The sequence below is a fragment of the Brachypodium distachyon genome, chromosome 2 (genome assembly GCF_000005505.3).
Source record: "Brachypodium distachyon strain Bd21 chromosome 2, Brachypodium_distachyon_v3.0, whole genome shotgun sequence".
Taxonomy (NCBI): Eukaryota; Viridiplantae; Streptophyta; class Magnoliopsida; order Poales; family Poaceae; genus Brachypodium; species Brachypodium distachyon.
The window spans coordinates 34925172-34938438 of NC_016132.3; the positions used below are offsets into that span (position 1 = coordinate 34925172).

The following is a 13267-nucleotide window of genomic DNA, read 5'->3' on the forward strand; positions in this document are numbered from 1 at the left end:
TGAAAAACGAGAAACGATTACATCTTCAATGGGAGAATATCAAGCTTATATAGCTGTAGACAAATCTTCAAAAAAGAGTTTAATCTCGTATTTCATAGAGCGAAGAGAAAGAATTACGCTGCTTTGGCCACTTGGCTTCAGAACTTTAGATAGCTCTGATTTTCACTTGTAACATGTATAGTTGATTTTAATATATGACCGTAGGCATTTTGCCTACCACCTTTTACCTAAAAAAAAGGCGGGAGCTCCTCCTGTAGATAATCAGGAGCTGAATGAGCATGCAAAGTGTGATAGTGCAGAGAGACTGAGAGAGTAGAGAATGGGAGAATGCACCACAGGTGCATGCCATGCCTTGGCACTCATATATATAGTACAACAGGGTACAATGAGAGGAACCGCTAGGTAGAATGGTTCTACTCAACACCAAGAAGAACGAGGTGGTGTTCCTCTTTTTTGCTAGAGCCACATATTGCTTCGATGGCAAGATCTGCCTACATCCTCAACCCAATAACTACATCCCAATGTCTTCAATTCCTAGCTAGCTAGGTCCAGAACTCCAGATTGAGATCTCATCCCCAACCATGTATATCTTTTACCACCGTTCAATTGATCTCCATTTACTTCATCTTCTCCAGATTGGAAATTAGTAACGAAGAAAAATAGTAAGAAGAGGTAACATGATATTGGTGTCATCGATGACCTTATTGACGGGTGGGCACATATATATAGCTGGGAACCTAATCCAGGACAATATATACCTGAAAATGAATGTCACTGGCAGGACATGTTGCTACCAGCGTTGGGGAAGTCAAAGGAACAGTTAGCAACTTGGACACCACCGAGCGTTTTGATATTAAGTTTTTGTTAATAAATATTAGAGGGTAATTTTTAAGATGAAAAAAATATCACCGAAACATACCAACATCGATACACAGTGCTAACTGTGAAAACGAATCGTAGATCGAATTCATACTTTAAGAGTTAAAACATTTTATAATCCTACATACTTTTGTCTATTTCTCATGCATGTATGCAAGCCACAAGCTGTTTTTGCCACCCTAAATGTAAAGGTGCTTTTAACACAGTGTCGCATTGTACGCGCCAGAGCACTAACCCACCGCGACATAACGTTCACACCCTATTGTGTCATTTTTTTAGGGGTTCTTTGTCCCCTTCGTAAGATACCTTAATTCCCTTTCAAGGCCTTTTTAATTCACGAAAATTGAAAAATGGCATGAATAGGAAAATGCATGATTGCAATGTCATCGTAAGAAAAAGAAAGGACTATTTCCAAGAGGTTTGAGTGAATTGGAAGTTTCCTATGAAATATAATACAAATAAATCCTTAGGAAAATTTCATATAGTAGTATTCAGAGCAACAGTCCCGGATGTTAGTGTGATGATCGTGGTCTGGGGAACCCCTACCACGGTTAGCTAAGCTGCAAGGCATCCGAATTGTGTCGAACTCTTATGCGGGTGCATCGCCTTTTGATATAATCAATAAAACTCGATTCCTTTGTCGGCGAAAAAATTCTGCCGGTGCAACAGCTCAACCATTTGTACTCGTGTGTTCTTAATTTGGGTCTATACTCTAAAGACTAAACAACAGATAGGGGAAGAAAGATGTTCCAGCTAATTGTGCACGTCAATTTCTCAAGCTTTTAGACCTGACGTGATGAAATGTTCTCAGAAAAAAAAGGTACAAGCCCCTGTTCCATTCCACTGAAAAGGGAGTGTACTGTTAAGCTCCATACAAATCCAAACTGTCAAATAAAGCACCCAGGCTAGCAGCTGACGTGGTGACTTGAGCATGTTAGAAACATCACCCAAATCTCCGACCGTGGCAGTATAACGCTTGGAAATGACTAGAGGGCTAGAATCTGGACGGGCCGTTGACTGCTTGGAGAAACAACTTTTTTTTAGCGGGTGCTTGGAGAAACAACTTGGTCGTGTACGATGCCCTGGACAGAGGGAGATGGATGAACAAAGAATGAATTCTTCAGAGCTTGTGGAATCTTGCGTCCAGGTGTGAGAGAAGGCTCATGCGGTCTCTTTGTTGGATCAATCTGATTCTATAAACTGGAACCCATTGAAAGAAGGGACATGAGTTCCGCTTCGTAAGCTCCATACTATGATGCTTCACAATGGTAGGCTTTGCCTCCCGACACCTCCCATGGCCACAAGGCCATTGTGTGTTCCTACTCATTCATCGACTTTATAAACAAATTCAAAATTCAGAATCATCGGGCAGAACAAGCTAGCGCTCGTAGTCTATCAGTGGTTCTTCCTTTCTTCACTGCCGTTTCCTTTACTAATGACCTTGTACTCCTATAATTAATGCATGGTTGATTAATGCATCTAGTCTTCCCTGAGTACGTAAATAAAGCTGATCCATTTCTTCAAGGCCAGGCGGCCATTTTGTACGCTTTGGATAGCATGTACGGAGTATTTGATAGGTGGGCGTGTGGGTGAAGTTCCGAATGCGCCATATGTGCACTTTATCAACTAATATATATTTTTTTGAAACGAGGCAAAAGATTTGCCTATATATTGATCAAGAAGGAGTAAACATTGCTCACCGAAGTCAAAGAGAAAAGAAAGAAAAAGAGGAGAAAGCTAAGGCAAGATGCTCACGAGGTGCTTGGCTCCGGCGAGCGCCCAGGCGCATCCCTCGTCTTTGATCCTTGTTATAAGGATTTGAGGGAGCACGTGCACGTTATTAAAGACCCTGGCATTGCGCTCCTTCCAAATTTCCCAAGTCACGAGCATGAGGATGGTCCGGATGCCTTTCCGGAGCCCGCCTCGGGGCGATGCGAGGGAAGCCCACCGAGAGCCAACCGTGTCCGCCGTCACGTTGTCCGGGTAGAGGAGGGCCGGGACGTCGATCCAGACGGAAACGCCTGACCAAATGCGCTTGGAGTAGCGACAGTCGAAGAGGAGATGCGCGGCCGTTTCCGGGCAGACCCCGCAGAGCTTGCAGAGCGGCTGGTGCGGCCATCCCCTGGCCGCTAACCGATCGTTGGTCCAGAGTCTGTTCTGAATGGCAAGCCAGGCGAAGAAGCGACACTTCGGCAGAGCCCATGGCGACCAGATGAGGCGGTGAAAGTTGCAAGCCGTGGCTCCGAAGAATTGCACTTTATAAGCAGAGCTGGTCGAGTAGATCCCATTCGGTGTGAGGGTCCAGACGATGCTGTCAGGCGTATCCGGAAGCAGCTCGCGGTTCTGTAGCCTAATCCAGAGGTCGACAAACTCCGCGATGTGGGTAGGGGTGAATGATTCAAGGTTCAGGTCTGTTGCCCATTGGTTGGGAGTCATAGCATCCTTGACCGTGCGGTTCTTGCGGCGGGCGGCCCGGAAAAGATTCGGGGCGATGTATTTAGGCCGTTGGCCGTCAAGCCAGGCAAAGGACCAAAACGATGCCGTGCACCCGTTGCCGGTAGTGATTTTGGTGGAGGCATCAAAGAGGCTTTTGTCGATATCGTCGCACGGGAGGTCGAGGCCCACCCACGGCTTGTCGGGTGTAGTCTAGGAGTTCCGCAGCCACCTTAGATGGAGCGCATGCGAGAATTTCTCAAGGTTCAGGATGCCCAGGCCGCCTAAGTTCTTCGACCGGCATACACGTTCGTCCGCAACCCGCTAACCTCACCAAAATTTTGGAGGATGTTGGACAGGTTGGCCACGTCAGGAGCAGTAGGCGAGAGGAAGATCACCGCATCGTCGGCATAGAGAGACGCACGGAGGCGCGAGGCAAGGCGCCCGGGGAGCTCGCTAAGCAGGCCCGCATGTGTGGCCAGCTGGAAGATGCGCTGGAGCGGGTCGATGGCCATGATAAATAGGAGCGGGGATAACGGATTGCCCTGCCGTGGGCCTCTGCCGTGACAGAAAGCATCACACGGGGACCCGTTGAGAAGGACGCGCGAGGTGGCAGAGACGAAGAGGTTTGTCAAACATGCCCGAAAACGGTTGGGGAAGCCGCGACGCTACAAGAGCTCGAGAATGAAGTCCCAATGAACGCTGTCGAAAGCTTTGGTGATGTCGAGGTTGATGTGGAGGGTGGGCGACTTGGACCGATGAAGTATGCGGGCCATGCCTCGGACGAACATGAAATTGTCATGGATGCTCCTGGATTTGATGAAAGCACCTTGGCTAAGGGAAACCAGCTCGTGCATCTTGGGCCACAGTCGCAGCGCCATCGCCTTGGAAAGGATCTTAGCCATGGCATGAATGAGGCTAATCGGCCTTCTATCAACTAATAATCTTGGGGCTACTTATTTTTTTTAAAGAAAAACTAATTCTTTTCATTTCAACTTTTTGTGTGTGAAACTGCTAATATAAAGTGGAACTGCCACCATCAGAAGGGGCACAACCTGACGAGCAATTCCCTTCCACACCATGCAACGACTAATTTGCTTTTTGATATATATACACTGTATGTGAGCAGTGTTTGATATTCGGTTTTAATTAGTACAAAATAGGGTACAATGAATATCGTGACATGGTCATTAATTTAGAAGTTAATTAATTTCCTTTGCTGTTTACTGCTAATGACCTAATGTGTACAATTCCAGAAATCAGTCAAATCTTTTTTGCTTTAAATCATGCAAATCAGTTAAATCCAGTGAGCTGAGCGTAGCACAGGTGATTTGGTTCTTGCGGTAGAACCAACACACCCAGATTAAAGTTTTAGACTTGGCATGGGTTCTCGAATTTACCTGAAGGTGACTTCGTTAATCTCTCAAGATCTGTCGACGACTCAGTCTCTCAGGGGTTAGATGAGAGCGCAGTGCGCGCGCACACGCGGTACTAGATAGCACACAGGTAACACACAGGTAGCCTATTACAAACATCACCCAAATCGTGGCACGGTAGCATGCAGTAATATGTCCCGTGCAACTAGGCATCCTTAGTTCCTTTTTGCAGAGGAAGTGAACCTGCACGAACGCCACCAAGGATGTATAGACAGGATCACCAGGATTAAAAATGGCATCTCATGAATCAGGTCCTCCTCCACCAGGGCGCGCCATGATCAATACAAACACGAGGGTAGAGAAAAGGAACAAACTTTGATAGGCACATCCAATCCGAACTTCCATAAACACTAATCCGAATCCCTCTAAGCCTCAAGAAAAACATGACTCCAGCTCTTCCAACCGTTTCTGACATTTATCAAGACAAGGCCAACCTTATGATGCATGTGTCCAATTCTTAATGGATCCAACTACTACTCCTAGCCAATTGTCGCAGATTAGCTAGGTCGATAGGACAAAGCGAGATTTAGGCAGTCTGGAACGAGACAGATAGCTTCAATCCGTGTCATATTAAGTGTCTCTTATTTAGTACAACTTTGTATTAAATCAACGGCATTTAATATGGCACAGAGGGAGTATCATCTAAGCAACACATGCATCATCCTGATGTCTCCAATTCCTAGCTAGGTCCAGCTGGCCTCTTGGATTTGTGTTTCTAGCTAGCTTGAGATCAACTGAACGGTGGGAGAGAGTAGACATGGTTGGGGATGCGATCAATTGCACGGTGGGAGATGGTAGACATGGTTAGGGATGAGGGATCTCCATTTACTTCCTCTCCTCTAGATTGGGAAATTGTAATGAAGAAAAATAGTTCTAGGAAGAGGTAACATGAGATTGGTGGCATCGATGACCTTATGGACCAATGTACACATAAATATCACTAGGAACCTAAGCCAAGACCAATATATAAGTGAGAATGAATGGTACTGACAAAACCCTTGCCCTCCTCCTCCTCGCTGCTGCAGCCACGGCGCTCTCCCCGGCCGCTGCCGAGGGAGACGAGGTGCTGGCCCTCACGGAGTCCACCTTCGACAAGGAGTCTTGTCCAAGGCTTCTTGTCCCATGCATAACGTACCTTAATTCCCTTTCGAGACCTCTTTAATTGACGGAATTAAAAAAACGCATGAATATAACGAAAAATGCAGGATTGCAATGTCATGCTTACTTGATTTCTACGGGATTTAGATTGCAACAAAGTTTGTTTGATTTTATCATAAGAAAAACAAAGGATTATTTTCAATAGGTTGAGTAAATGGGAAGTTTCCTACAGAACTTAATCCTACAAACCTAATTACCCACATAGGAAAAATTTCTTAAGAAGCACTTTAAAATTACTAAAAAATCATTTTGGCATGGTGTGAGTCAACTGGCATGAATTAATCCGCAATTAATTCCCTATTTCCAAATGGGCCCAGCCGCAGGCTTCTGACAAGACTAGTCCTACTTCGCGAACCATATAAGCTGCTCACACACTCGTCGCCGGAGCTCGCAGCAAACAGATCACATGGCGACCCCTCAGATCTCCCGCAAAACCCTCGCCCTCGTCCTCCTCCTCGTCGCCGCTGCCGCCGCGGCGCTCTCCCCGGCCGCCGCCGAGGGCGACGAGGTGCTGGCCCTCACGGAGTCCACCTTCGACAAGGAGGTCGGCCAGGACCGCGCCGCGCTCGTCGAGTTCTACGCCCCCTGGTTCGTGGCCCCCACCCTCACTCTTCCTCCTGCATCTCTCTCTCCCCCCCTCTGATCCGCCACGGCGGCGTATGTATGTGTGTAGTTTCTACCTATGTCCGGATCGTTCTGATCGGCTGTGTTTGGATCGCCGCTGGATCCGCGGAAATGGTAGCGCTCGCTCTTGGGCAATCCAGCAGCCTGGTAGATTCTTTGGGGGTTTACTTGGTCAGTGGGCTGTTTGGACTGGGAGAAATTTAGATCTTTAGCTGAAACAGCGATCTGCCTGGTTCCCGGCAGCTACAGTGCGTTTGAATCCCCTATTGGGGTTTTTGCTTCCATTTGAGATTCCAATGTTCGGCTCTCAGATTTGTTCCTATTATCAGATTTATTCCTTATATGTAGAAAGTAGAGTATCAAATCCCCGTGGTCTGGTGATCTTAGATTTAGATCTGCATTGCCTTAGCACGAGTGAAGCATCCAGCTTAAGGGTGATATATTAGAATGTTTGAATGCTTTATCCACTTTGTATGTTAGGATAACTTTAGTTTGGTACTATTTGGATGGGGTCTTTTGGTTGAATTGGTTGGTGCATCAAACAAAATATGGTATCAAAGCCAAGTACTCTTGAACCCATGACCACCCTTCCTTATCAGATTAGAATTATGGTTCATATCATTTTTAAAAACTTGCACTTATAATTCAATGGGTTGGTGCATCAAACTCAACAACGATAATTAAAAGCTTACACTAAGCCATCATCTGATGAAAGCTGCAGAACAGATCGAGCAACCCTAGTAAACATTAACAATTTTTTTGCGGTGATCACCATATTGGAACCTATTCTCATTGATTAGAGAAATCATGTATACTTTTGTTCTTCGTCTCGTCTTTACAACCTTGCCTAACAACTCTATTTTTCCTTCTTGGATGCCCTTATTCTTACACTTTTTTTCATTCTTTGATATCTTTGTTTTTTGTTTCTTAGGTGTGGCCACTGCAAGAAGCTCGCTCCTGAATATGAAAAACTTGCGGCAAGTTTTAAGAAAGCTAAATCAGTCTTGATCGCAAAGGTACATCTCTGATTTTGAAAGTGTTTGGTACTTTTAACACTATAACCTCTGTTTTTATCAACTATTGTGTAACATTTATTATTGCCAGCCTCTGATTGCATTTAGTATTTGCTACGGTGACTTGACTAAATTTCTCTGTATCTAGGTTGACTGTGATGAGCACAAGAGTGTGTGTAGCAAGTATGGAGTGTCTGGCTACCCCACGATTCAATGGTTTCCCAAAGGTTCCCTGGAGCCCAAGAAGTGAGAACACGTACTTTGTTGTTCATTAATTGATCATTGGTTCTTTGTTGTAAAATAAATCTAAAGTTTGTTGCTAAACTCATCGCTTAGGTATGAAGGTCAACGGACTGCTGAAGCCCTTGCAGAATATGTTAACTCTGAAGCAGGTAAACTTCAACTTGTGTTGCCAACATGTTTTTCATGTAAACTGGGTTCTTTATGACCATGTAGCAGATTATGTAGAACTTAGTTTGCACTGCCGGGAACACTACATATGTACATCACAAGCATAAGCATCACACTGAAGTATGAAATTAGCAATTTTGTGCTACTTCCTATGACCCCTTTGGCCCTTGCACTTACATGTCCTATTTGTATCTTTCATCTTGTTTTTATTGCAAAATCTGCTGCAGTTACTTCTGCAGAACAATTATCTCTATATGCTACATCTCATTTCATTAAATTCTGTCAAACTGCTGTTTATTAAAAAAAACTAGCAATGAGCAAACCAACCTTGCATCTTAACTTTCATAATGGTAACATAGTTTTAAATATGTATGCTATCTCTCTTTCAGCTACCAATGTAAAGATAGCGGCAGTTCCTTCAAGTGTCGTGGTTCTGACTGAGGAGACCTTTGACTCAGTTGTCCTTGATGAAACAAAAGATGTCCTTGTTGAGTTCTATGCCCCGTGGTAGGTCACTATGATCACTTGCTGTACACAAAGCCCATTTCATCACACTGCTTCAATGAACTTAATTCTGTTATGTGCTATTTTTTTGCTTTACAGGTGTGGACACTGCAAGAGTCTTGCTCCAGTTAGTATATATATCTACTAACTTGATATTTTTCCAAAATAACATAGTTTTCTTTTGCAAGATCTTTTATGCATCTTCATTTTCTAGCTTTCTAATTCAAACTTTTAATTTTTCAGGTATATGAGAAGGTGGCTTCTGCTTTCAAGCTGGAGGATGGTGTCGTGATTGCCAATCTTGATGCTGACAAACACACTAGCTTGGCTGAGAAGTATGCACTTTGAATTGTCTAATTATTGTCATAAATATTGGTTCCTATCTTTGTTTTGATGCAATTTTATAGTTTTTCTGGGGGAACTGGTGCTCATGTACAGAGCTGAAGTGTTTAATCTACCACATTGTTATTTAATGATTTTGGTTATGTATGTTATTTTACCTCGTAACATCAAGAGAATCTTTATCGATGATATTACTTTCAGGTACGGAGTTTCTGGTTTTCCCACATTGAAGTTCTTCCCGAAAGGTAACAAAGCTGGTGAAGAGTATGAAGGTGGCCGGGACTTGGAAGACTTTGTGAAGTTCATTAATGAGAAAAGTGGAACCAGCCGTGATTCTAAGGGTCAACTTACTTCAGAGGTTGGTTGCACATAAAAGCACACCAGAGAAATAAAGTTGGATGAACATGTAATCTCATAAAAGCCAATCCATTGCTCTTTGTAGGCTGGGCTTGTGGCAAGTTTGGATGCTCTTGTCAAGGAGTTCCACAGTGCAGCTGATGACAAGCGGAAGGAAGTCCTCTCTAAAATAGAAGAGGAGGCTGCAAAGCTCAGTGGCTCTGCTGCCAAGTACTAACTTCGACCTTTCCTCCTGTGTTTACAAGTTATCAAACTGTTTCAGATTTTTATGTAATTAGTGGCGTTGCTTGTTCATGACTATTTTTGCTTCTACCCCAGGCATGGAAAGATCTATGTGAACGCAGCAAAGAAGATAATTGAGAAAGGGTCTGACTACACTAAGAAGGAAACTGAGCGGCTTCATCGCATGTTGGAGAAGGTAAGTAACAAAAGAGTCAATTCTTAGCACAATTTGCTTAATTCAGAAGCTAAATTTCATACTTCATAACATGACAGTCGATCAGCCCTTCCAAAGCCGATGAATTCGTCATCAAGAAGAACATTCTTGCAATCTTCTCCTCTTAATGGCGAATGTGTCCCAATCTTGCCAATGGGCTATAGTCTGTAGTGCAACTCCCACCTGCCATGGGCGGAAAGCCAAAAATAGAAAGGAGAACTGAGGTCAGAGAGAGATGGCAACGGAAGTTTAGTGACGATAGAATAACCTGTTGGGTTTTCTGTTGAAGATCCCTTCTGTCTGCTGTTTACTTTTATTACGGTGATTGACTTAGCGCTAAAATTTTACTCCAGAACAATCTTATCCATCCAGCGATGGCATCATAATTTCTTTTGTATAATTTGGAATTTCTTTTGTTGCATAATTTGGTAGTTTGAGCTATATATCTTGTCAATATCTTTGGTTTGCAATACTGGGAACTTTCTGTCTGCCAGCGAGGTACTAATTAAGTGTTACAGTCAGATGCACGGAAGTATTGCTCAAACAATTTTATTATTACGCAGGGCAGAACAGACATAAAGTAAGATACAATAACAAGAAAGACGAGATATGATCTCACATAATTAACATTAAAATGGTACGGTGTGTACTCGCCTGCTATCTATCTATAATAATCTCACATAATTAACATCCAAATGGCATGGAATGGATGCCCTCCTATCTATTTCTATCCATACTGGGATCAAAATTACGTCGGGCATCTTCATCTTGCTTGAACTTGGGACAACTTGGGACATCGTCAGATGCACAGCCACTGATGTAATCTATATCATGTTCTTGTCGCACATAGCTGCTTTCAGGCTCCCGGTAGCCAGCTTCATGGTCAATTGCCTTCATGCAAGATGGCCTCGGTGCCTCTCCCGGATCATCTAGATGTTCATGATCATGGACATGTTCTTGCTCTTGTCTGCCGCCGAATGAAGGGTCATATGAGTGTGGCCCGTGCACCCTCATTTGCACCGACCTCAGCAGCGCTGTTCGCCTCAGGTCTGCACCGTGGCACATGTCATTTGGCGACGATGGGAACCTGCCTTCATTCTCAGAGCCACGGCGAGAGTGAGAGCAGGCCCCAGTTGAGAGTGAGCAGCTGGGGAGAGGGTATGGGTTTGAGGGTAAGAAACCCGCTTGTGGTTTCTGGAAACGGTGAGGAGATGACATTGGACTAGTTGAAGGGCTGACCATTGCATCAGTTTGACTCCCGTTGGGGTTCAATTGAGTGTCAAAGTACCGATAGTCATCCGAGTCTTCCGACATTGGAGAGTATTGGGAGATTATATCGTCCCTGAAAGAGGTAAATATGAAGATCCATTACAAAACGTGTACCACAAGTACAATATCATATGACTGTCGCGAAGCAGTACTACTTAAACCAACTGAAATAAAACCCGGAGACAACTGTACCACATATAAAGAGACGAATCAAAAAAAAGATAGCTGCAAAAATAACAAACAAGTAACAGTAATTGATCCTTGATGCTTCCAAAGTGTATCGAGACAAAATACTAATGGTACTTACTAATACTATTAATGAGAATATTGAAGGCTTATAGTTGTATTATTTATTGTATAATCGAACGAAGTGCTTATGACCATGGTTACTAAATGGATAACCAACTAGCGATATCTCAAGTAATATTCTTCATTATATCATGATAGCTTGACATGTTAAAGACTTGTAATGCATCAACCATAATTTCAATGCTTACATGTAGGTGCAATCATTGAAGCAATCAAGTGAGGGATCAGATCGTGTTCACAAACTCCAGATTATTCTTTAAGCACAGAGATGGAAGACATTGTCCAGATTATTCACTTTCATGCTGGGCATTACAGAACCATCAGGATACAATTTGCACTACAAAACCATTTGAACGGTGGGGTACATTTACAACTAATAAAATTCTGAGATGCTTCATCTAACATGAAAATCAGCAGGAAGTTTGTAAGGAATTCTCACAAATTAAACTATTCATTCTACAATATTACATTGTAGTAGGTGAATGGCTGCCTTGGGCTATGTTGTAATTTGGTAACATAACTTTCAGACAAAGCTAGAGGAAGAGTCGAATGTATGACAATAAGGCCCCAGAACTCCACATTTAATAGCAACCACACTGAAGCATCAATCCCACCAATCCTATTTTCTTGGTTCCGGTAACCACAGAAAATAATTAAACAGAAGCCAAACCTCAGTGACACCAGTGGTGCGGTTATCAAAATTCCAAGAAAAACAAAACCGCATTTCTCATAAGAAGAAAATCAGGGAGAATACAATTTTATGGGGAAGCTTGTGGATAAGACAGAACACTAAATCCTTTATATAAGCAAAGGTGAGCATATTATAACGGAATAAAAATAGAACAGAGAATATTTTGTTCCTCGTCCCACATATCACATAAACCTTTCATTTTGGTGAATCACACTATAATTCTCTCGGATAATACAAGATCCAAAGAGTATATATAATCTTCTTACATTCGATTTCTGAACCCCACTTTTCAGCAACAGGGACATACATGGACATGAAACAAGTGTGTATGAAATGTGGTAAGAAATGTACACAGAATCAGAGCACACAAACCTGACGCAAGAGGGGCTCTCTGACCTCGCAGGGGACTCCATTATATTGTCAGCAAGTGAATCTCCAACAGACAGCCCATTCAGGCTGGACGCCATTATCTGCAGTAGCACATACAATGTCAGCTGATAATAAAATCAATACTCCGTCTGATCCTAAATTCTTGACTCAAATTTGTCCAAATATGGAACCAGGCAAGATTTCGTGTCAGGGCCTCAGGGGAGCACAAATTGAAACAACCAGAGGCGCCTGAAAGCCTGAAACTGAAACTGACACACAGAGATCCCAATAGACGGAACCAAGGGAGCCCATCTCTCTCTCCTATTCTTAGGATCAGAGACTCGCTAATCGATGCAGTGAGATAAGAACTCTCTGTATCCGGATGCAAGGAAACTCGAAACCGCCCGGAATCTGAAATTCTGAACAGGGGAGCCGCTTCCGCAAACCAATTAAGACCTATACCAAGAACCAAGCAGAGAGCACAGCCATGGAAACTGGAAAGGGGACGCCGGCGAGCGAGCCACCAACAGACCTCGGTGAGGTACCGCTTGTGGGAGTGGAGGTTGTCCACGTACACGTCCTCCTCCGGATCCCTCCCGCGCTTCCCTCCGCCGCCGCTGCCGCCGGGGGAGGAGGAAGGCGGCGGCGACATTGCCGCCGCCCCCTCGCCGCTGCCGCCCACCATCAGCACGGCGCGGGGTTGCTGGGATTTGTCGGTGTTGGGGGATGGGAGAAGTGGAGGAGAGTCGAAGGGAAAGTGAGGGGAGAAAGCTTTCTTTCTCCCGGATCGTGCGCGGAGTCTTGAGAACAGAGAGTCGGAACCAACAGATAATTTGCGGAAGTTGACCTATTTTGGGTGAAAATGTCCGCATAATTCTTTTTTTTGAACTCATGTCCGCATAATTCTTGTCAGATTGATTTGAACCAAAGGCACCTAATTGTCCATTTTGGAAGAGATGTACATTCTGTAAATGTGTCAGTATTTAGCCCATATTTGTACTCATCTTCGTTTCTTTTTATAAGATTTTCTAGTTTT

General features: G+C 43.9%; 2 protein-coding genes across 3 annotated transcripts; one reads left to right on the plus strand and one right to left on the minus strand.

Annotated features, from left to right (window-relative positions):
• The first annotated feature begins 6281 nt into the window (after positions 1 to 6281).
• LOC100838474 (protein disulfide isomerase-like 2-1) lies at positions 6282 to 10063 on the plus strand. Its single transcript, XM_003568842.4, has 11 exons — positions 6282 to 6494; positions 7462 to 7546; positions 7692 to 7789; positions 7880 to 7935; positions 8344 to 8461; positions 8558 to 8585; positions 8702 to 8793; positions 9002 to 9158; positions 9243 to 9367; positions 9476 to 9575; positions 9653 to 10063. The coding sequence occupies exons 1-11, from the start codon at positions 6313 to 6315 to the stop codon at positions 9719 to 9721; spliced, it is 1110 nt and encodes a 369-aa protein (XP_003568890.1). The 5' UTR covers positions 6282 to 6312; the 3' UTR covers positions 9722 to 10063.
• A 102-nt stretch (positions 10064 to 10165) lies between these two features.
• On the minus strand, positions 10166 to 13069 carry LOC100845281. 2 transcript variants are annotated; one of them, XM_024458613.1, is made up of 4 exons: positions 12764 to 13069; positions 12235 to 12332; positions 10833 to 10935; positions 10556 to 10740 (listed from the first exon to the last, which is right to left on the minus strand). In XM_024458613.1, the coding sequence occupies exons 1-4, from the start codon at positions 12914 to 12916 to the stop codon at positions 10693 to 10695; spliced, it is 402 nt and encodes a 133-aa protein (XP_024314381.1). In that variant the 5' UTR covers positions 12917 to 13069; the 3' UTR covers positions 10556 to 10692. The 2 variants fall into 2 exon arrangements, with proteins under 2 accessions (XP_003566529.1, XP_024314381.1); XM_003566481.4 differs by having other exon boundaries at positions 10166 to 10935; positions 12764 to 13054.
• Positions 13070 to 13267: the final 198 nt, after the last annotated feature.